The sequence below is a fragment of the Choloepus didactylus genome, chromosome 19 (assembly GCF_015220235.1).
Source record: "Choloepus didactylus isolate mChoDid1 chromosome 19, mChoDid1.pri, whole genome shotgun sequence".
NCBI classification, from domain to species: domain Eukaryota; kingdom Metazoa; phylum Chordata; class Mammalia; order Pilosa; family Megalonychidae; genus Choloepus; species Choloepus didactylus.
In genome coordinates, this window is record NC_051325.1 from 60,711,897 (window position 1) to 60,736,990 (window position 25,094).

The following is a 25,094-nucleotide window of genomic DNA, read 5'->3' on the forward strand; positions in this document are numbered from 1 at the left end:
GCTTAAAAAGCTAATAAGCTATACTGCAATATAAAAACATAAAAAGAGAGAGAATGACAACTCTATTATAACAAGCCATATATAAATGGAGGAGGGAGCAAGAAGTCTGCATGCTGGGCCACTATCCAAAAGCCATTACAACTAATGGCATCTATACCAGACCTATGGGTTGTGCTTATTTAAATTCCAGCCATAATATGTATACATTATAAATAATTCCTTCATAAATGCACTCCCCCACAATCCACGCACCCTAATTATTTCTGAGGCAAAGCATTAAACAAAAGAGCAGTCTCTAGCTCTAATAGAACACATTAAATTTAACACAAATATATAATTGCTGCAACACCATCAATGGCGACTCGCTTACAAAGGGAATCCATTTAAAGACTCAAAAACATCCATGTGGGCCTTTTTAAAAGCATGTGTCACATTCATATGAATATTTTAAACTAATATGGGAGAGATACGGAAAGCTTATTTTCCATTTTCAGTTAAAATGATGAAATTCTTAAGTAAACCTAAGATTTACAAAACTTTCCAAAGCTGTTCACCATTCGTTATAAATGTGGGGAAGTGGGGAGTTGCAGAGCAGCTGTCAGTTCTGGCAAGCCCAGCACTTACTCATCTTACTCATCTCTGCTGTGTGTGGGGAAAACAACATCACACTGTCTACCGCATGGCAGTGTGCTTTTCTTCCAGGGCAGCAATCAGGGTGAGGTTGAAGGAGAAAGACAGATTACCTGCAGAGATCACAGGTGAGGACAATGAATGACTGGGATGTTTCTAACCCCAAGGACTTCTTTTGATTTGAGATCTCTTAGCAATCGATAGTGTGGCAAAATTCATGAAATACAATGGCCTAACTGCCAGGCCAAATATAATTCACGGCCATTAGTCATTCTAATTTCTGAAAATAAGGATAATTTGAGTCACATTTAAATAAGAGGCCCATTCTTCATGACAAAATCCACATGTGGTTAGACGGTGCTTAAAAATTATTGATTAATAAACAGTTTTTAAAAAATTATCTACCATAGGTTATATACAATTTCTTGGAAACACACAAGTTAGAAAAATGAAAGTCTACAATTATTATACAAACCTGCATCTTCTGACAATCCAAGCATAACCTCTATTACCGTGAAGAAGCCTTCCTCACTGTGACGAAAGTCCTGGAAGATACCGAGTAGTCCTCTGGCAGTAATCTGACTATGGAGATGAGAAGTGATCCATCATGTTAATTGGACAACATTTACTGATGGTCTGCTAAGTTCCAGGCATTGTGCTAAGTGCAGATAATACAACCTTGAAGCAAAAGAAAGTCAGTAACCTTTTTTAGAGGGATGAGGGAGACTATCAAGAAACATCCAGAGATGGCCATTCCAAAGTGGGTCAAAATCCCATATTCACCAGTCCGGCAATCATCAAATGTTCCACTTTAGACAACGGAAAACCCTTTTCTCCTATTCTAATACACAGGCCTAGATATATATATATATAGAAGAGAGGCCCAATGGCAGTGGGAGGAAATTAAGTGACCAATAATACAGAATGAAAAGGCCCAAAGAGGAAGCCAATGGCCCTTTCAGTGACAGATTACTAGAGCCCTGAGGGATTTTTTTCTAAGTTCAGGTATGTCCCCACAGTTGTTTTTATTTTTCCATCTTCCTGTGCTGAGTAAACCCATAAAGTGAGAGGAGTTTGTTTGTTGGTTTTGAGGGTAGTAAGGAAAAGAAGGAGCTAGGAGACCACATTCCACAATGCAGGCAGGACTGATTGAGAGAACTGAGAGCCAAGGGACAGAGTTGATGGTAGCAGATACAAAAAAAGAAGCCACCCTCGTTTCCAGGGCCTGCAGCAAAGGACAGGAAAACAGTGAGATAGCAGGGGCTGAGGATCAGGTCAGGCCTAGACTTAGCAAAAGAAGTTGAGGGTTGTTCCCCACAAGAGATCAAGCAACCAAAGAATTGAATGCTCTTTGAGCATTGCAAATACAAGCCCTCTCTGGCCATCAGGGAAGAAAATGTAGTTGTCACCATAGGGCCAAGTGACAATATCACATGTGCAAGCATGATCTGAGCTACTGCAGACCTGCAGACCTAACCCTAAATGCCAAATAACTCCTCTGATTAGTAGATGAGGCATCCTGAAGATGTGGTGCCTTCTGTGACAGTGGACCCACAGACTCAGAAAGACAATATGAACGGTGGGTGGCCCTGGGTGACCTGAAGACAGGAAACCAAAATGAAGGAGAAATAAAGACTGTTTCAAACATGCAAAAATGGGAAAAAAAATCATCACCAGCAGCCCTGTGCTAGAAAAAATGATAAAGGAAGTTCTTCAGACAGGTAGAAAATGATATGATATGGGAATTTGGAGCCACATAAAGGAATGAAGAATACCAGAAATGGTAATTACATGCACAAATATATAAGATTTTATCTTATTATTTAAACTCTAAAAAGTAATTGGCAGTTTAAAAAAAAGTTCATAATGTATTGCGACTTTATAACATATGTATAAATAAAATGCACGGCAAAAATGGTAGAAAGACCAGAAGAGGTGAAATGGAGGTACACTATTGGAAGATTCTTATAGATACTTGAAGGAGTAAAATATCACTTGAATGTGTACTTTGATAAGTTAAACATGTATAGCATAAATCCTAAAACAACCACTAAAATAACAATACAATGAATTATAGCTAATATGCCAATAAGGAAGATAAATTGAAAACACAAAAAAGCACTCAATTAATCCAAGAGGAGGCAGATAAAGAGTAAAAAGGGCTCAAAATATGTGACAGATAGAAAACAAATAGCAAGATGATCAACTTAAACCTAACCATAATAATAATCACATTAAATGTAAATGGCCTAAATATTCCAATTAAAAGGCAAAGATGGTCTGAATGGATAAAAAATAAACAAGACCCAACTATATGCTGCTTACAAGAAACACACTTTATATATGAAGACATAGACAGGTTAAAAGTAAAAGAATGTAAAAAGACATACCATGCTACCATTACTCAAAAGAAAGCTAGAATGGCTATACTAATATCAGACAAAATAGATTTTAGGGCAAAAAATATCAAGAGGAACAAAGAAGGTTATTTCATAATGGAAAAGGGATAAACTCATCAAGAAGATATAATAACCCTAAATATTTACTTACCTAATAACAGAGCTTCAAAATATAAGAAGAAAAACCAATAGAACTACAAGGAGAAATAGATAAAAGTTGAAGTAAGAGTCCAAAACAGACTCACACATATAGGATCAAGTGATTTTTTGACAATGGTGGCAAAATAATTAAATAGGAAAAAGATAGTCTTTTCAATAAATGGTACTGGAATAACTAGATATTCATATGGGATAAAATGAACCTTGACTCTTACCTCACACATACATAAAAATTAATTCAAAATGGACCATAAATGTAACGTAAGCGCTAAAACATAAAACTTCTAGAAAAGAAAAAAACAGAAGAAAATCATTGAGACCTTAGGTTAGGCAAAATTTTTGAGGACCTAAAATGCACAAACCATAAGAGAAAAAAAGTTGATAAATTGAAAACTTTTGCTCATCAAGCCACACCCTTAACAAAATGAAAGATAAGCCATAGAGTAGAGAGAATATCTGAAAAAGACATATGCAAAATATATTTATGAAGGAGACAATCTGTAATGGTTAGACTGATGTGTCAGTTTGGCCAGGTGATGGTGCGCAGGTATCTTGGTCAAGTAAGCACTGTCCTAATCGTTACTGCAAGGACATTTCATGGCTAGTTAATAAACCAGAAGGCTGGTTTATTAAATCATCAGTTAACTGATTGCATCTGTGGCTGATTTCATCTATGATCAACTAAGGGAGTGTATTTCACAATGAGAGAATCCAATCAGTTGGATTTAATCCAATCAATTGAAGACATTTTAAGGAAGAAGAGCAAACTTTCATTTTTTCTTCAGCCACCTAGCCTTTTCTAGGGAGTTCATCAAAAATCTTCATCAGAGTTGCTAGTTCGCAGCCTGACCTACAGAATTAGGACTCATGCATCCCCACCAGTTGCATGAGACACTTTTATAAAATCTCATATTTACAGATATCTCCTGTTGGTTCTGTTTCCCTAGAGAACCCTGACTAATACACAATCTAAAAAAAATGGGCAACAGATTTTAACAGAAATGTCACAAAATAAGATATACAAATGGCCAACAAGCATAAGAAAAAATGCTTGACCATCACAGGTTTTTAGGAAAAGGCAAATCACAATTAACCTGACAGACACCATGTTAATCATGTGGCTCGGGTTAACATCACCACTAATAAGTCATGTTGACATCCTGGAACCCTGGATATGATGCAATAAGAGGGGCACATCACCTCGCGGGTATTCTTCTTCCAAATTCACAACCTCTGATGAGAAAATATCAGACAACCCCAAATGACAGACAAACTGAGAAGTCATGAAAGACAAAGAAAATCAAGAAACTGTTGTAGATTGGAGGAGATTAAGGAGACATAATTAAATTTAGTGGCACCCTGGTTGGGATTCTGGAACAGAAAACAGACATCAGTGGAAAAACTTGTAAAATCCAAGTAAAGTCTGAAGTTTAGTTAATAGCATTGTACTGATGTTAACGTTAGTTTTGATAACTGTATCATGGTTATGTAAGATGCAAACATTAGAGCAGAGGTCTCAACCTTGCCACTACTGGCATTTGAGGCCAGGTAATTTTTTGTTGTGGGACCTTTCCTCTACATTGTGCAATGCTTAGTAGCATCCCTGGCCTGTACTAACTGGTTGTAAGTGGCAACCTCCTCCCAATCGTGACAACCCAAAGTGTCTCCAGACATTGCCAAATGTCTCCTGGAGAATCATCCCTGGTTGAAAACCAATGCATTAGAGGTTGCTGAGACAAAGGGAAAAGGGAACTCTCTGTACTATCTTTGTAAATCTTCTGTAAATCTAAAATTATTTCAAAATAAAAAGCCTAAACGCAAAACAAAAAGACCCTCTCTCTCCCAAAGAAAAACCCAACCCTATACTGAGATACCACTACACACCCTCTAGAACAAAAATTAGAAAAAATGACAATACCAAGTGCTGGCAGAGCTAGGAAGCAAAAGGAACTCACATACCTTGTTGGTAGGAATGCAAAATAATAGCACAGGCAATTTCGAAAAAAGTTTGTCAGCTTCTTACAAGGTTAAATATACACATCATTTAATTCGGCAATTCCACTCTTAGGTATCTACCCGAGAGAAATGAAAAAAAATATGTTCACATAAAGACTTGTACACAAATGTCCATAGGAGCATTATTCTTAATAGTCACAAAATGGAAAAATTTCAGTGTTCATCAACTGATGAATGTATAAATGAAAAGCAGAATATCCATACAATGAAAGATTACTAGGCAATAAAAAGGAATAAACTACTGATAACAGTATGGATGTATCTCAAATGTGTTTTGCCAAGAAGCCAGTCACAAAAGTCTACATTCTATATGATTCCATTTATGTGAAATTCTAGAAAAGGCAAACCTTAGCATCAGAAACAGATCAGGGGTTGCCTGGGACTGGGCCAGGGCGGGGGGGAAGTGCAGGGATTGACTGCAAAGTGGCAAACAAAGGAACTTTAGGGTGGAAATGTTCAAAACTTGATTTGTAGTGGTGGTTGCAATGACTGTGTACATTTACCAAAACTCATTCAACTCTACACTTAAAATGAGTGTATTTTACTGTATGTAAACTATACCTCAATGAAGCTGTTTTAAAAAAAGACACCAACAATGGAGGGAAAGTCAGTGGGGGCAGCAGCTGCCTAGGGTGGCCTGGATGACTCAGGGAGCAAGAGGAACCAGAGCTCCCTGAAAGGTTTCTTTCAGCGAGTGGAAAGGATTTTCTGTTCCTCTGAGCCACTGGCAATCCAGGAATAATACAAGTCATTTCTGGCCAGACATAAAGAGAATAGGCAGAAGTCAAAAATCCACCTTGATTTGCAGGAAAAGAAGACTAGAAATGTGAATTTCAAAGAGGCAGTCCTTTGGTCCAGAGTACACAGGAAGAAATCCATCAACTCAAGCCTGTACTGGGAGAGACTTACACCACCCTTGGATGAAAGGTCAAGACCTGGCAGCCGGGAGATTTGGGAAAGTGGAAATAGACACTAGAGAGAAAGTCACTGATTACATTTCACTGAACCACATTTATATCAGCCTCCCCTAGGAAATCAAGCAACCACAATCCCCAATCTGTTTCTAGGGTCATAGAACAGACAGACAAATCTGCATCCAGCCTCAAGTGCTCACAAGGGACCTGTCCTTCTAAGGAAAGAGAGAAAAGGGATAAGAAGGCTCCAAAGCAGGAACAAATCCACAGCAGTGAATACAGTGCAAATACAGAACAGGAGAGCGCTGAAGACTCAAATTGGTGTGATACCATTTTGGAAAACTTGGCTGCTTTTCATCTGCATGACTCAGAGAGATCATGGTGGCTAAGCAGAGTCCAGAAACATCACCCTCAATACTCTGTGCTGTCAACTACGTTAATGAGACAAAAGGAGACAGAAGCCCTTTAGAGAGAATGACAGAGCCTTCCTCGGAAGCGTGTTAGGAGGATTAAATGACGTAATACATAAAAGGCTCTGAGCACAGTACTTGGCACTCAGTAAGCCCTCTATAGTGTCAGCAATTAGAAGCAAAGAACGGCAAACAACCTTAATATCTATCAAGAGACAAAATATTAAATAAATTCACATGTATCCATACACTGGAATACTATGGAACCATTTTTAAAGATACCGCTAAATAATGCAGTGAGTTAGAAAGATGCCCAGGATACAGTAAGCAAAACAAATAAAGTGAAGAACTTTACATATAGTAGGAGTCTTAACACAAATTATATTTAAGTATATATGTGCAATAAGTATGTACATATACACATACATCTATACATATACTCATTTAGAAAAAAGTCTGGACAAATGTACACCGAACTGTTTACAGCTATTACCTAAGATTGTAACAGGGGAGAAAAGGCAACTCTTACTACTTACACTCTTGAAACTGCTGAATATTTCAAGGAGTGTTTTGTGAAATTTTTTTTAAAGAAAAAGAAAAAGAGGGCGGTCAATTTCAGATTACAATGTAGCCAATGTTCCCCTGGAAATGTAGGCACAGAAGTAACTTGAGGAGTTCCAGCAACTACAGTTAGAGGGAGCACAGACCTCTTAAGACTGCCCTTACTTCTGATACCAACTGCAAGTTCAGGGAATTTTCAAAACCACTCAGGTCCAAAATTCTCTAGGACACACAGAACTCACTGAAAGCTGTTATACTCATGGCAACGGTTTATTGGAGGCAAAGGATACAGATTATAATCAACTAAGGGAAGAGATGCACAGGGCAGAGTCCAAGAGGGGTTCATATGCAGAGCTCCCGGTTGTCCTGTCCCTGAGGAGTCACGGATAGTATTAACTGCTCCTGGCATGATATGTGATAATATGCATGGAATATATTACCAACCAGGGAAGCTCAATCAAGCCTTTGGTGTCGAGTTTTTATGGGGGCTCGTTCATATACTGTCCTCATGGCTGACCTTTAGTCTCCAACCTTCCCAGAGATCAGGCTAATACCTTCAGTTTCTAGTCCCTTCCAGAATCAGAACTGATAACACATGGTCCAAAGCCACCATTACAAATCATAATGTTAGACTGTCTGATGGCCAAAACCCCCAGGAAAACAAGACATCCCTATCAGGTACTACATTCCAAAGGCCGGAGATCACCTCCCAGTAGCCAAGAGCAAAGGCCAGATCTCTCTTTGAGTAAGGTTAAAGCTTCATATAACCCTTCATTCCATTGTTCCTTCTTCCCTTGCCCACTCATTGAGTTACAATCGTGTTGAGGCCAACTAGCTCCACACTCAGCACAAGCAGCTTGGGGATATGGAGGTGAGCAAGTCTCTAGCTCTGCCCTAAGGGAGCTTATTATAGTCTAGGCCCAGAGGTGGGCAAGAAAATCAATGATGAATATTGATGAGATACTGTTTGCCTATAGGGTATTATTTAATCAGAGAAGAAAAACAAAGAGGAGCTAGTCAAATAGGTAAGACTGAGAGGATAAGCACAAGTAAGTCACAAAGACATGGAGGGGTGAGAATGCCAGACCTAGATGTTGGGAGTATCAGACAATGTTATTAAAGGTCTAGAGGAAACACTGAACATGCTTGAACAGCTAAGGAATTTCAGCAGAAAGATATAATTGGAGTCCCAGAAGGAGAAGGAGAAAAGAACAGGGAAAAAGAAATATTTGAAAAGATAATGGCTGAGAATTTTTTCAAAAGTATTAAAGGACAATAAATAGATCCAAAAGCTCAGCAACCACAAACAGGAGAAGTAAGTAACACGGACACACAGACACACACACAGACACAGACACACACACACACACACACACACACACACACATCCCTAGACACCTCAAAGATAAACTGTTAAGAAAATCTTGAAGGCAGCCAGAGAAAAAGACACATTACATACAGAGGAACAAAAATAAGAATAACAGCTGACTTTTCATGAGAGACTACACAAGCCAAAAGACAATGTGGCAAAATCTTTCAAGTCTTGAAATTAAAAAAAAAAAAAAAAAGAAAACTAACACCCCACAATTATATACCCAGAAATAATACATTTCAAAAATGAAGATGAAATAAAGATCATTTCAGACAAACAAACGCTGAGAGAACTCATTGACAGCTGTCTTGTACTAACAAGAATTGTTAAAGGAAGTTCTTCAGGCAAAAGGAGTATGATATCAGTTGGAAACGTGCATTTACAAAAATAAAAAGTATCAAAAATGGTAAAAATAAGGGTAAACATAAAAGATGTTTTCCTTATGTTTAGTTGCTTTTAAAAGACAGTTGACTGTCCAAAGCAACCCTAATAACAATGTATTGTGAGGTCTATAACATACATGGAAGTAAAACAGAGGACAGCAATGGCACACACACACACACAAAAAGATCACAGGAGATTCTGGGAAGATGGTGGCATAGAAAGAAGTGGAAGACTTAGTCTCCCCCAGAACAATTCATAAATGAACAAAAAAACAGTAAATAACCTGGAATGGTAGCGGGGAGACAAACGTGACTGTACACTCAACATCCACCGACCTGAATTGGGAGGAATGCCCAAGGCCACAGCATAAAATCTGTAAGTAAAACTGCGGACCCGCGATGAGAGCCGAGAGCCTAGAGCCGGGAGCCCCTCCCTCACAGAAGCCGCATCGTGCACTTTCTCAGCCCAGCTCCAAGTGAGGTTTTAATATTAACTGCTCAATACAGACAGCGAATCCTCAACAAGCAGACAGAGGCTTTTGGTGACAACTGACTTTGGGAAAATTGGGGGACATATCTGTCTCAGTATAGGGAGCCCAAAGGATTGGCTGTTATATCTGGCTGATGGGTGAACCTGGGAGTTTTTCTGTCCCTCGCTCTCTCTCTGTGGAGAAAACCTCAGCTGTTCTCAGCCCTCAAGGCATTGCAGTAAAGACAGCCTCAGACATTCTCCATTCTGAAACGAACTGAGAGCCCCACGGCACAGCCCAGCGGCCCAGGGCTTCCCCTGAGGGACGGCGCACACTGATGACGTAGCACGGCATTCCCTCGGATGAGGGAGGATCATGGCTGGGAGGGGGGATCCGCTCGGAGAACCCAGGGGCACTATGCCAAGTCTGGTGGTTTCTGGGCCAGCAAAAGAGAGAGTCTGGGGCTGAAATGAAATGAAGGCTTAGACTCTTGCAGTGGCCTTGAATCTCCTGGAACCCGGGATATTTGAACAGTAGAACTGCCCTTCCTCCCTGGCCACCCATATACATGCCCCACATTCAGGGCGGATGGCTCCAGCAACACACCCAAACTGAGTTCTCCAACTGAACACACAAGAATCATTTCCCCACACACTGTGGAAAAAGGTTGAGAACTGACTTGAGGGATATAGGTGACTCACAGACGCCATCTGCTGGTTAGTTAGAGAAAGTGTATGTCACCAAACTCTGTCTCTGAAAAATTAGATAGATATCCTTTTTTTTTGATACAACTTGAAAGAACCCTATCAAGCAAAACAAATGCCAAGAGGCCGAAAACAACAGAAAATCTTAATGCATATGATAAAACCAGATGATATGGAGAATCTAGCTCCAAACACACAAATCAAGATTTAGGAAGAAACATTGTACCTCGCACAATTAATCAAAGAACTACAATCAAAGAATGAAAACATGGCAAAGGATTTAAAGGACATCAAGAGGACCATGGCCCAGGATATAAGTGCCATAAAGAAGACCCTAGAAGAGCATAAAGAAGACATTGCAAGAGTAAATAAAAAAATAGAAGATCTTATGAAAATAAAAGAAACTGTTGGCCAAATTAAAAAGACTCTGGATATTCACAATACAAGACTAAAGGAAGCTGAACAGCATCTCAGTGTCCTAGAAATCCACAGAACAGAAAATGAAAGAACAAAAGAAAGAATGGAGAAAAAAATTGAAAAAGTCGCAATGGATCTCAGGGATACGATAGATAAAATAAAACATCCAAACTTAAGACTCATTGGTGTCCCAGAAGGGGAAGAGAAGGGTAAAGGTCTAGAAAGAGTATTCAAAGAAATTGTTGGGGAAAATTTCCCCAACCTTCTATACAATATAAATACACAAAGCATAAATGCCCAGCGAAATCCAAATAGCATAAATCCAAATAAACCCACCCCAAGACATATTCTGATCAGACTGTCAAATACGGAAGAGAAGGAGCAAGTTCTGAAAGTAGCAAGAGAAAAGCAATTCACCACATACAAAGGAAACAACATAAGACTAAGTAGTGACTACTCAGCGGCCACTATGGAGGCAAGAAGGCAGTGGCATGACATACTTAAAATTCTGAGAGAGAAAAATTTCCAGCCAAGAATTCTTTATCCAGCAAAACTCTCCTTCAAATTTGAGGGAGAGCTTAAATTTTTCACAGACAAACAAATGCTGAGAGACTTTGCCAATAAAAGACCTGCCCTACTTCAGATTCTAAAGGAAGCCCTCCCAACAGAGAGACAAAGAAAGTAGAAAGAGATATAGAGAATTTTAACAGACATATATAGTACCTTACATCACAAATCACCAGGACACTCATTTTTCTCTAGTGATCACAGATCTTTCTCCAGAAGGGACCATAAGCTGGGACATAAAACAAGCCTCAAGAAATTTAAAAAAAAAAAAAAATGAATATACTCAAAGAACATTCTCCAAACACAATGGAATACAAATAGAAGTCAATAATTTTTGAACTATAACTCCACTATTTACTTCCTACATGATAAAAAATACACAAACTCTAAGGACAAATCAGTGGTTCTGAACTCAATGTAAAATATGTAATTTTAGACAAATATATAAAGGTGGGGGAATGAAGGAGTATAGGAACATAGTTTATGTGTCCTATTGAAGTGAAGGTGGTATCAAAGAAAAACAAGATTGATAGGTATTTAAGAGGTTAATTTTAAGCCCGACAGTAAACACAAAGAAATTATCAGAGAATATAACCATAGAGATGAAAAGTAGAGTTTGGGTTAGGAGAAATGGGGGAAGGGGCAATGGGGAGTTAAGAAAGGAGTGTAGGGTTGCTGTTTGAGGTGAAGAGAAATTTCTAGTAATGCATGGTGGGAAAGAGCATAACATCATTCTAAATGTGATTAATCCCACTAATGGAAGGCTAGGGAGGGGGTGGAATGGGAAGATTTAGGCTGTATATGTTTCCACAATTGAAAAAAGAAAAAAAAAAAAAGACAGTCTAACTAGATGACAATTGAATGCTAAGGATGAACTTGGATGGGATTGGAGGGTGGAGGACAGGTGGCTCAAAGGGACACAGTTGAGACATAAGGAAAAGGAAATATAGAATGTAAGCATTGTATCATTGTTGAATCTCTTACACTTCTTAGCTGCACTTAATGGAATTACATAAAAGAACGTTCTTGTTCATGGGAAGTACATACGTGAATTATAGTGTATGTTCAAGGATGTGTGCAGCTAACTCTCATGTTCAGAAGACAGAGCAATAGATAATGGATGATAGGGAGGAAGGGAGGGAGGGAAAGCAATAGTGATGTGACAGCATGTTAAAGTTGGTGGATTGAGCTATCGGGGGAGGGAGGTCAGGGTATGATGGAATTCTGTGTATGGGGCTAGTATTGTTTTTGCAACTATTCATGTAACTTTGAATTTATTTCAAAATAAAAAAAAATTTAAAAAAAGATCATAGGAACATTTACAGCAGAAAAAAACAAAACAAAACAAAACAACAACAACAAAAAAACAAGCAGACACTGCTCCCAACAGATGCTTCTCAATTAAGTGATGCGTTTTACTATTCTGAGTACTGCGTGTATGAAAGAAACCCAGTTAGCAATCCCAATTGTTGAAACGTCATTAAATTTCATCACCATTTCCCTCCTTTCTAACCAGGTGATCGGTAAAACAGTAACAAAAGTCATGGAGAAACCTAATAAAATTCTGCCATTCAGACAGAATCCCAGCATCCTGGAGACAGTCCACATCCCACATCTTATACATGAGTCCCCTTGAAGCCATTCCAGAGAAGTGGCCATCAGTGTCAGCTTAAACCACAGTGGGCTGTAACCGCACGAATGCTCCCAGCAGATGATACCTCTGAAAGCATACTTTTCCAGGTGAGTGAGTGGAGGCAAATTATCCTGGCCCAGAATGTCCAAGAAGGCAGTGAGCCTCACGCTATCACAATCTGGACCGTAGTCTTCAACCCATCTTAAGGGGAGAAGAAAAAAAACAACTATAAAACCACCCAGAGGGGCAAGATGGCGGCATAGAGAGGAGTGGAAGCTAAGTAGTCCAACTGGAACAACTACAAAAAACCAGAAACAACTAGTAAATAATCCAGAATAACTGCGGGGGGACAAACGAGACCATCCACTCATCATACACCAACCTGAATTGGGAGGAATGCCTGAGAACACAGCATAAAATCTGTAAGTAAAACCTGCAGAACCAAGTCATGAGACCCCCTCCCCCATAGCCCGAGCTGCAAAACCTCATGGTGCCAGAGAGAAGCTCTCTCCCAGCAAGTGAATATAGCTCAGCTGAGCTCCAACTGGGGTTTTAAGTAGCGAGTGTGAACTGCTCACTACAGGTACGCATCCCCAAAAAACAGACAGAGGCTTTGGGTGATGACTGACCTGGGAGAGCCGGAGGGTCGCCTTGGACTGGGTCTGAAGGGGACTATCTGTTTCTTTTTTGGCTCAGTGGAGAAAGCCCCAGTCATTTTCAGTTTCCAGGGCTGTGACTCGGGGAAGGGTGGAGACAGCACAAGCAGAGAGAGAGACCATTGAAATGCTAATGACCTCCCCCTAGGGGGTCTATCTTCTCTAGGAGGAAAGGGGTGGGGCCCTTTCCATTCAGAACCAGACCTAAGATTCTGGGGGAACACGGCCATACCTCCTCCCACCAGTCAAGAATTATAGGCTAACAGGCATCACCTGCTGGGCAGAAAAGCACAGTGACCTGAGGCATCACAGGGTGGAGCAATTTTCTAAGACACACCCTCAGGGAAACCAGATACTGAATATTTCTTCCCTCTGGGACCTGAGCCTGTTCTGGTCTGGGAAAACCTGATTTCGATAACCAAGGAAACCATGCCTAGACAACAGAAAATTAAAACCAACACTAAGAAAAACAAAGTTATGGCCCAGTCAAAGGAACAAACGTACACTTCAACTGAGATACAGGAATTTAAACAACTAATGCTAAATCAATTCAAAAAGTTTAGAGAAGATATTGCAAAAGAGATAGAGGCTGTAAAGGAAGCACTGGACATGTATATGGCAGAAATCAAAAGTTCAAAAAAACAACTAGTAGAATCTATGGAAATGAAAGGCACAACACAAGAGATGAAAGACACAATGGAAACATACAACAGCAGATCTCAAGAGGCAGAAGAAAACACTCAGGAACTGGAGAACAAAACACCTGAAAGCCTACACGCAAAGGAGCAGATGGAGAAAAGAATGAAAAAATATGAGCAACATCTCCGGGAACTCAAGGATGAAACAAAGTACAATAATGTACGTATCATTGGTGTCCCAGAAGGAGAAGAGAAGGGAAAGAGGGCAGAAGCAATAATAGAGGAAATAATTAATGAAAATTTCCCATCTCTTATGAAAGATATAAAATTACAGATCCAAGAAGCGCAGCGTACTCCAAACAGAAGAGATCTGAATAGGCCTACGCCAAGACACTTAATAATCAGATTATCAAATGTCAAAGACAAAGAGAGAATCCTGAAAGCAGCAAGAGAAAAGCGATCCATTACATACAAAGGAAGCTTAATAAGACTATGTGCAGATCTCTCAGCAGAAACCATGGAAGCAAGAAGGAAGTGGTGTGATGTATCTAAGATACTGAAAGAGAAAAACTGCCAACCAAGAATCCTGTATCCAGCAAAGCTGTCCTTCAAATATGAGGGAGAGCTCAAAATATTTTCTGACAGACAGACAATGAGAGACTTTGTGAACAAGACAGCTGTCCTACAGGAAATACTAAAGGGAGCACTACAGGGTGATAGAAGACAGGAGTACATGGTTTGGAACACAATTTTGGGAGATGGTAGCACAACAATGTAAGTACACTGAACAAAGGTAACTATGAATACGGTTGAGAGAGGAAGGTGGGGAGCATGTGAGACACCACAAGAAAGGAGGAGAGATAATGACTGGGACTGTGTAACTTGGTGAAATCTAGAGTATTCAACAATTGTGATAAAATGTACAAATATGTTCTTTTACGAGGGAGAACAAGCAAACGTCAACTTTGCAAGGTGTTAAAAATGGGGAGGCATTGGGGGAGGGATGCAATCAGCATAAACTAGAGACTGTAACTAATAGAATCATTGTATTATGCTTCCTTTAATGTAACAAAGGTGATATACCAAGGTAAATGCAGGTAAGGGGGGTGGATAGGGGAGGCATGTTAGATACTTGATATTGGTGGTATTGTCTGATTCTTTATTCTACTTTGATTTAAGGTTATTTTTCCTTTTGCTGCTTCCTAGCTGTCATTTTTTTTTCATCTTTCTTTTGCCTCTCTACCTTCTTTGACTCTCCCTCCTGCCTTGTGGAAGAAATATAGATGCTCTTATATAGATAGTGGTGAAGGTGGTGAACACATAAATGTATGACCATGCAGAAAACCATCGATTATTTACTTGGGATGGAATGTATGGTGAGTGAACAAAACCATATTAAAAAAAAAAAATGGGTTGATGAAAAAACCTTGAGGGCAATATACTGAGTGAAATAAGCCAGACACATAAGGACAATTATTGCAGGGTCTCACTGATAGGAACTAATTATAATATGTAAACTCATAGACATGAAATATAAGGTACCAAGATATAGGACGAGGCTTAAGAATGGGGAGTGGTTGCTCAGTATGAGCAGAATGTTCAATCAGGATGAACTTAAATGTTTGGAAATGAACAGGCATGTTGGTAGCAAGATGGGAGAATAACTAACAGCACCGAATGGTGTGTGAATGAGGTGGAAAGGGGAAGCTCAGAGTCATATATGTCACCAGAAGGAAAGTTGGAGGTCAAAAGATGGGAATGTATAAAACTGAATCCTATGGTGGGCAATGTCCATGATCAACTGTACAAATACTAGAAATCGCTTCCATGAACCAGAACAAATGTATGACAATACAATTAGAAGTTAACAATGGAGGGGCATATAGGGAAGAACTATATACCTATTACAAACTATATACTACAGTTAGCAGTATTTCAACATTTTTTCATAAACAGTAACAAATGTACTGTATCAATACTACGAGTCAACAATTGAGGGGGGTTGGTTAGGGATAGGGAAGGATTCGAGTTTCCTTTTCTTTTTTTCTTTTTTCATCTTTCACTTTATTTCTTGTCTGGAGTAATGAAAAGTTTCTAAAAATTGAACAAAAATTAAGTGTGATGGATGCACAGCTGTATGAGGGTACCCAGGGGCAAGTGATTGTACACTTTGGATCTTTGGATAATTGTATGGTATCTGAACAATCTCAATAAAAATAAATAAATAAATAAATAAATAAATAAAATTAAATAAATGAAAATTAAAAAAAAAACCACCCAGAAGTGTACCCCAACTGTGAGAAGTTACACTTGGAGGAAGACATGGCCTTGCTGGATGCTGTCTACCTTCACAGCCCTTTCCAACTGAAGCCTTTTGAGAAGTGCAACCTCGAGAATCCATCTAAAATGCAGCATGCTGTTGTACAATCAAAGAGAAGGGGGTAATGCAAAGTCATGAGGAAAAGCTGGACACCCTTAGCTTAATGCTGTCTGCCTCGTATATAAGTCACCTCTAGTCAACCTCCATTAGGGAACTCAGGAGCAAAGGGACAGAGAGGGTCTCCTCTACGAAATAATTGTCATGTGCTGTAGTTCTATTCAAACAAGTTCAAAATGGTCAAAGGAAAAAAATGTTTGGCCTTATTAGCAAGAATCTGACAGAAAGTCTGCCCTTAGTATGCTCATATAACTTCATCCATATTATGATATCAATTCCCATCCATGCACATCTCTGGCCTTGCAACTGCCCACCAGATGCCACCACGCAGGTGTCTAATGTATCCCTCCAACTCACCCAAACCAAAAATGAACCTGTGCTCATCCTTACCCTCCCTCGTTAGGCCTGCTTTTGCCTGAATCCTGACCAAGGGTAGGCTTTACCACCCTGCCAATGCAGTGGGTAGCCAAGCTACACATATCATACACCAGTCTGGAATGAGTGACAGGGCCGAAACCTCAGCTTAGAACTGTAAGTAAAGCCCCCAATTGTGGAGCTGGAGCCCTCTCCCACTGGCATGGCAGGCTGAGTTGAAACACTTCCCTGTGGGAAAAAGAAGCAGTCTCTGCTGGGAGCAAGGGAAGGTACCTCAATCAGGCTCCAACTGTGGATTTAATTAACAAATTTGGACTACTCAATACAAGCTATAAGCACAGATAAACCCAGAGCAATATGGAAAGGAACCCTGAGGTGTCTCTAGGCAGAGAGGATGCAAGGCCAACAGGAAAAAAAATAATAATAAAATAAACAAATTTAAAACACAGGCTTCTGGAGTCAGCCAAGCTCAGAATACTGGAAAAAGGCTGTGACCTCAAAAAACGGACTCATAGAGCCAGGTACCAACTCTAGCTCTTTAATGGTGGAAATGGGGAGGCTGGGGGACTGACTGTGAAAAGGGAATTTTTTTTCTCTTTTTAAAACTATTTGAAGTAGCTCACCAGAGAAAGTCTCAGACATTTTCAATTGTCAGCACTGACCCAGGCAAGGATGGAGTTAAGATAGGTCTGACAGATAAGTAAGGAGTCAAGTGAAGGATGTAATTCCCTAAAGGGTGTATCCTCCCCAAGAAAAAGGGGGGTAGGGTCCAGCTCAAGTGGCAGACCTCCTTCAGAGAATTCAGATCCCGGGGGTTGGGGGAGGGGCAGGGACAGAAACAGCTTAAGCTTCCCTTCTACCTCTCACTCTGTCTCAACCATGCCCCTGGCAGGAACAGGGTCCACTGAGAACTAAAGGGACCACACCTCTTTACCCTAGTAGGAAACTACGGGCTGACAAGCACCACCTGCTGGACAGGATAGAAAAGCACAGAGTCTAGAGGGCTCACAGGAAAGTCTGACAACCTACTGGGTCTCATCCCTTGGGAAACTTGATACTGATTACACCCTCCTCCTGAGCCCTGGGCCTGCCTGATCTGGGAAAATCTGTTTGGGGTCGATTGTATCTGGGTAGACCCTCCTAAAAAAAAGTGGTTCCATGTAGGCAGGATAAGAACCAGAATAACAGGAGATGAAAAATTCTGACCAGTTAAACAGACACTAGGCTAGAAGTCTACAATGAGTTGAAGTGAATGCCAAAGAACAGATAGAGAACAAAGCAAACCAACAAGAAAACCTAGGCAAAAGACTGAAAATGACCTCCAGAAAAAAATGAATCAAGGAAACCCGATGCCTAAACACCAACAAAAAAATTATGAGTCACACTAGGAAAAACTAAGATATGGCCTAGTCAAAGGAACAAACTAACACTTCAAATGAGATAACAGGAGTTTGAAACACCTAATTAAAGATGTTCAAACAAATATGCTAAATCAATTCTAACATCAAATCAAGCAGGTGAGGGAAGATATGGCAAAAGTGATGAAGGACATAAGACACTGGGCAAACATAGGAAAGAACTCGAAAGTTTGAAAAAAAACAATTGGCAGAACTTTTGGAAATGAAAGGCACAACAGAGGTGATGAAAAACGCAATGGAGACTTACAACAGCAGATATGAAGATGCAGCAAAAAGAATTAGTGAACTAGAGGACAGCACATCTGAAATCCTAGCTGTTCTTTTGTGTGCAGGATTTTCAGAATGGAAAAATATGAGCAGGGTCTCAGGGAATTGAATGACAACATGAAGCACACAAATATACCTGCCATGGGTGTCCCAGAAGGAGAAAAGAAGGGAAAAGAAATAATAAAGAATAATGAAAGAAATAATCATTGAAAATTTCCCAACTCTTAGGAAAGATATAAAATTACAGATCCAAGAAGTGCAGCATACCCCAAACAGAACAGACCTACTCCAAGACACTTACTAATCAGATTGTCAAATGTGAAAGACAGAGAATTCTGAAAGCAGAAAGAGAAAAGCAATCCATCGCATGCCAGGGAAGCTCAATAACACTACGTGTGGATTTCTTAGCAGAAACTATGGAGGCAAGAAGGCAGTGGTCTGATATATTTAAGATACTGAAAGAGAAAAACTGCCAACAAGAATTCTATATCCAGCAAACCTGACCTTTAAAGATGAGGGAGAGTTTAAAATATTTCAGACAAACAGACACTGAGAGAGTTTGTGAACAAGAGACCTGCTCTACAAGAAACACTAAAGGGTGCACTACAGGCAGATAGGAAAAGACAGGAAAGAGAAGTCTGGAGAAGAGTATAAAAATGAAGACTTTCAGTAAGGGAAAAAAGAGAGAGGAAAAACAATAAAAAAATAAGATAGCACATATAAAATCCAAAGACAAAATGGTAGACAGTAGCACAATATTGTAAGTACACTGAACAAAGCTGAGTGTGAGTAGGGTTAGAAGAGGAAGGCTAGGGGCATGTATGACACCAGAAGGGAAGAAAGAAGATAAGGATTGGGACTGTATAACTCAGCAAAAGTAGAGTGGAAAAAGATGGTGATTAAGTGTACAAATATAAGAATGTTTTTACATGAAGGAGAAAAAATGAGTGTCAATATTGCAAGGTGTTAAAAATGGGATGGTATATGGGAAAAGACAATGAGTGCAAATTAGAATCTACAGTTAACAGTAATGTTGTAATATACTTCCATGAAATGTAACAAAGGCAATATTGAAAAGCTAAATGTCAATAAGTGGAGGATATAAAGGAGGGGTATGGGATTCTTGGTGGTTTTTATTTATCTTTTTATTTTTATCTTTTTATTTATTTCTATTTTACTATTTTTCTATTTCTATTATTTGGTGTTCCGGTTTGCTAATGCTGTAGGATGCAAAATACCAGAAATGGATTGGCTTTTATAAAAGGGGGTTTATTTGGTTACAGTTACAGTCTTAAGGTCATAAAGTATCCAAGGTAACACATCAACAATCAGGTACCTTCACTGGAGGATGGCTAATGGTATCCGGAAAACCTCTAATAGCTGGGAAGGCATGTGGCTGGCATCTGCTCTGGAGTTCTGGTTTCAAAATGGCTTTCTCCAGGATGTTCCTCTCTAGGCTTCAACTTCTCTCTAAAATGTCACTCTTGGTTGCTCTTGGGACGTTTGTCCTCTCTTAGCTTCTCCAGAGCAAGCGTCTGCTTTCAAAGGCCGTCTCCAGAATGTCTCTGTTCACTGCAGTTCCTCTCTCAGCTCCTGTGCATTCTTCAAAGTGTCCCTCTTGGCTGTAGCAAGCTTGCTCCTTCTGTCTGAGCTTACATAGTGCTCCAGTAAACTAATCAAGGCCCATACTGAATGGGCGGGGCCATACCTCCATGGAAATTATCCAATGAAAGATCTCACCCAGAGTTGAGTGATCATATCTCCATGGAAACATCCAATCAAAAGTCTCCAACCCAATCAACACCAATACGTTCCCTTTCCACACAAGACTGCATCAAAGATAATGGCATTTTGGGGGAAATAATACATCCAAACCAGCACAGATGGATTGTGTGGTGTGTGAATAAAACTGTTTAAAAAATAAACAGAAAGATACAAGTGCTGGAGAAAATATAGGGAGGGGGTATAGGTGTACCTATTCACTGTTGGTGGAGAAGGAAAATGGTGCAGCCCATCTGGAGGGCAGTGTGGTGGTTCTACTGGAGGCCAAGTATAGGACTGCCATATGATCCTGCAACCCCATTATTAGGTATATACCTGGAAGAACTGAAAACAGGGACACAAATGGATATCTAAATACAGTTATTTATGGTGGCAGTACACATGATTTGCAATGGATGGAGGTGGCCTAAGGGTATATTAACTGAAGAATGGAAGGGTGAACTGTGGTGTATGCACACAACGGAATACTGAGCGGCTGCAAGAAGAAATGAAGTTGTGAGGCATGAGAGTAGATGAACGAACCCTGAGGATAGTATGTTGAGTGATATAAACCAGAAAAGAAAAGACTAATGTAACCACTCAATAACATGGACTAAATATAATGTGCAAACTCTGAGAATGAATCTGAGAGCATGGGTTATCAGGGGAAAGCTTATTGTAAAGGTTCCTAGATTATAAACTTTTACAACAGTCACATCTGTTCCTAAGTTGTTACAGTTTATTGCTAAATTCTGAGATGCTGGGCAACCTGGTCATAACCTGGAACTTTGGATATCTGTGTGACACCTGAGACTCAGGAGCTTAGAGTTCTGCAGCTTTGAAAGTTAGTATTATCCCATACAGCAACTGTTTAAAAAGCTGAAAAAAAGATCAGACTTCAATTAAAGACATGAATGAAGTTGATATGGTTAGGACTAAGGCAAATCAGACTAAAGGGTAAAGGACAATATTGACAGTGTTTTAAAACTTCAACTTCTGTGTGAGACCAAAGGAAGAGATGTTTATTTGGTGCAAAAACTTATATTTTTGCAGCATATCATCTAATTTAACTTGTATGATCAGTTTTTTCAAACATCATAATTACATGGAACCATGAATAGGTAGTAAGACCTTGTTGGTCTCTACAGGTTAGTGGGATGCCCCGATTCATCCCGGAGTAATTTGGGCAGAGAATAAAAAAGTAGTTGCAAAGCCTACTTGAGGGACTGGGGAAACAGGTAGAAATATTAAACTTCCCCATCTGGGGAATTCCTGATAGTCTCGCAAGCACTGGGAACTAAAAATTTAATAGGCCAAGCCCTCAATCTTGGCGCTTGCCATTACAAAACGTATTCCTGCAAAGAAGAGGCTAAACCTACCTATAAATTATGCCTAAGAGTCACCCCCAGAGAACCTCGTTTGTTGCTCAGATGTGGCCTCTCTCTCTAAGCCAATTAGGCAGCTAAATTCACTGCCCTCCCCGCTATGTGGTATTTGACTCCCAGGTTTGTAAGTTTGCTTGGCAATGTGGAACATGACTCCCAAGGATGAGCTTGGCCCTGGCATCGTGGGATTAAGAAAGCCTTCTTGGAACAAAAGACGGCAGAAAAATTAAACAAAATAGAGTTTCAGTGGCTGAGAGATTTCAAATAGAGTCAAGAGGTCATTCTGGAGGTTATTCTTACGTGTTAGATATCCCTTTGTAGTTTTCAGTGTATTGAGATAGCTTGAAGGAAATACCTGAAACTGTTGAACTGTAATCCAGTAGCCTTGATGCCTGAAGATGATTGTAAAACTATATAGCTCTTAAGGTGTGACTGTGTAATTGTGAAAACCTTATAAGTCACACTCCCATTATCCAGTGTATGGACAGATGAGTAAGAAAACAAAGATAAAAAATAAATAAATAATAGGGAGGGATAAGGGGTAAGGGATGTTTTGGGTGTTTTTTTTTTTTTTCCTTATTTTTATTTTTATTCTTATTCTTATTTTGTTTTTGGAGTAATGAAAATGTTCAAAAATTGATTGTGGTGATTAATGCACAACTATATGATGATACTGTGAACCACTGATTGTACACTTTGGATGATTAGCTGGTATGTAAATATATCTCAATAAAATCGCAATAAAAGTTTACCATGTATAACAGACACTCAGAGAAGTTTAATAAAGATTTAAATATTTAACAGAATGTTTAAATTTTATTTAAAATTTTAATAAACCATACATGCAGTTTTCAACACATGTGCGGTCCCCTGCCTTGCCGCTGCTTTGGATGAATAGTCCACACCCAGCACAGCAAGCCCCACAAGCACAGCTACCTCATGTGCACCATTCTCAGTACAGTTCAGGATCTTGGAGGAGCATGCAGCCTCCACCCCACAAATGTTTAACAGTGCCTGCTGACTCGGCCTGGCACCACCTGAAAACATTAATGTGTAAAGCAATGGCTCCTAAACTTTTGGGATCATGGATAGCTTTTGGAACCTGAAAACGCCCACAGTATATACACAAGGAACTTTTCATGCAAGATTAAGGGTTTCAAAAGACCCCTGAAGTCATCCCTGTACTTCAGAGGTTGAGAACTGCTGTTTTAAAATGACAGCAAAAAAAAAAAAAAAAAAAAAAAACAAGGAAAAAAAATATGTAGAGCCCCCTTGAAGAACCTGTGGAGAATGCAGGGGTATTGGCCTACCCCACCTCAGTGGTTGCTAACATGACCACAGACATAGGGGACTGGTGGTTTGATGGGTTGAGCCCTCTACCATAGGATTTACCCTTGGGAAGACGGTTGCTGCAAAGGAGAGGCTAGGCCTCCCTGTAATTGTGCCTAAGAGCCTCCTCCCGAATGCCTCTTTGTTGCTAACTTGAAAGGTGAAATCACTGCCCTCCCCCCTACGTGGGATCAGACACCCAGGGGAGTGAATCTCCCTGGCAACGTGGAATATGACTCCCGGGGAGGAATGTAGACCTGGCATCGTGGGACGGAGAACATCTTCTTGACCAAAAGGGGGATGTGAAAGGAAATGAAATAAGCTTCAGTGGCAGAGAGATTCCAAAAGGAGCCAAGAGGTCACTCTGGTGGGCACTCTTATGCACAATTTAGACAACCCTTTCTAGGTTCTAAAGAATTGGGGTAGCTGGTGGTGGATACCTGAAACTCTCAAACTACAACCCAGAACCCATGAATCTCGAAGACAATTGTATAAAAATGTAGCTTATGAGGGGTGACAATGGAATTGGGAAAGCCATAAGGACCACACTCCACTTTGTCTAGTTTATGAATGGATGAGTAGAAAAATAGGGGAAGGAAACAAACAAACAAACGGACAAAGGTACCCAGTGTTCTTTTTTACTTCAATTGCTCTTTTTCACTTTAATTATTATTCTTGTTATCTTTGGGTGTGTGCTAATGAAGGTGTCAGAGATTGATTTAGGTGATGAATGTACAACTATGTAATGGTACTGTGAACAATCGAATGTACGATTTGTTTTGTATGACTGCGTGGTATGTGAATATGTCTCAATAAAATGAAGATTAAAAAAAAAATCAAAAAAAAAAAAAAAAAAAAAAGAGTGATGCAGACCTGTGGCCAAAAAGATACCCTGTTATTCAGATGGCCACATTCTCCCAGGAAGTAGGAATTGTCTATGCTGATTTCTATTCTCACACCTGGCTGGGAATTCACTTATTTCCTTTTCTCCAGCAGCACATTGCTAGGGGAATAACTGAGGTTTAAGCCCCAAAGAAGGAAGTAAACATAAGGGGTTTTGACAACAGGACAGTGTCCAAACACTGCTAAAAGATAAAATGTGCATTTGCTAATGCAAAGGGTAAAGTGCCACAGTTAACCCACAGATGGGCACTAAAAGACACTGGCCCTACCTGCACATGGCTTCTACTCAGCTGTTTACCCAAAGTACATAAGTATGAACAGGCACCAATGATAACAAGATATATGAGGAGATTGTAGCATTAAAGATGGAGAAAAAACAAGCATATGGAGGAAAGAAGCAATGAAAAGGGAAAAATTAGAGGGAACATAGTTTAAAAAAAAATTACTGATGATTTCAATGTGATATGAAAAAATATTTTATGAATAAAAATACATAGATGAATCTGAAAAAAAATAAAAAATAAAAATAAATAAATAAAATGACAGCAAATACTCACTCTTCAAGAAACTGTTTATCAGAGAACTAAAGAACTTAGCAATTAGTTCCACCAAAGAATAGTTTCACTAGAGAATAGTAATGATTAAAAACAAAAAGAAACTATGCTAATAATATGCAAGGAAATAAAAGCTACCATCCAATAAAATAATGGATAATAACCAATGCTTATTGGTTTCTTCCTGTAAACCAGGAACTGTGCTAGGAGCTTTTGGTATAGAAATAGTTCATTTCATCTTTACAACAACCATATTATTCTCATGTTTCTGTTAAGAGGTTAAGAGAGGTTAAGACATTTGCCTAAGGTCACACAGCTAGAGAGTGACAGAATTTAAATCGAAACAGTGAGACTCTAGACATCGCATTATACTGCTATACTGCAAGAGAGGAAACCTAAATTTTAATTTTCATTTAAACACACAGACACACACACACACACACACACACACACACACACACACAAACATACACAAAAAATCCCTGCCACCTCCCTTTCTGGGCTTCAGACATACTGGTCTTCCCTTAGTTCCTCAACTGCACCCAAATCTTTCACCTCAGGGTTTCCGTACATGCTATCCCCACTGCCTGGGACACCCATACTCCCTGCTCTTCCCCTTCCCAACCTGAATGTCAGTATTCCAGGGAGCTCTCCAGGAACCCATGGTGAAGGCCCGTCTTCCAATTCAGCCTCTCCCTGTGCCATGGACTCTTACCTCCTGACACTAGCCACGCGG

The 25,094-nt window shown here is 39.7% G+C and overlaps 1 protein-coding gene across 1 annotated transcript in view; it reads right to left on the minus strand.

Moving 5' to 3' along the window:
- LOC119515322 (putative serine/threonine-protein phosphatase 4 regulatory subunit 1-like) overlaps window positions 1-24,931 on the minus strand; it is a 62,464-nt gene extending 37,533 nt beyond the window's left edge. The window contains 4 exon segments of the mRNA XM_037811169.1: window positions 1,106-1,212; window positions 5,897-5,912; window positions 12,721-12,884; window positions 24,873-24,931. Of these exon segments, the coding sequence (XP_037667097.1) occupies window positions 1,106-1,212; window positions 5,897-5,912; window positions 12,721-12,884; window positions 24,873-24,931 (346 nt within the window).
- Window positions 24,932-25,094: the final 163 nt, after the last annotated feature.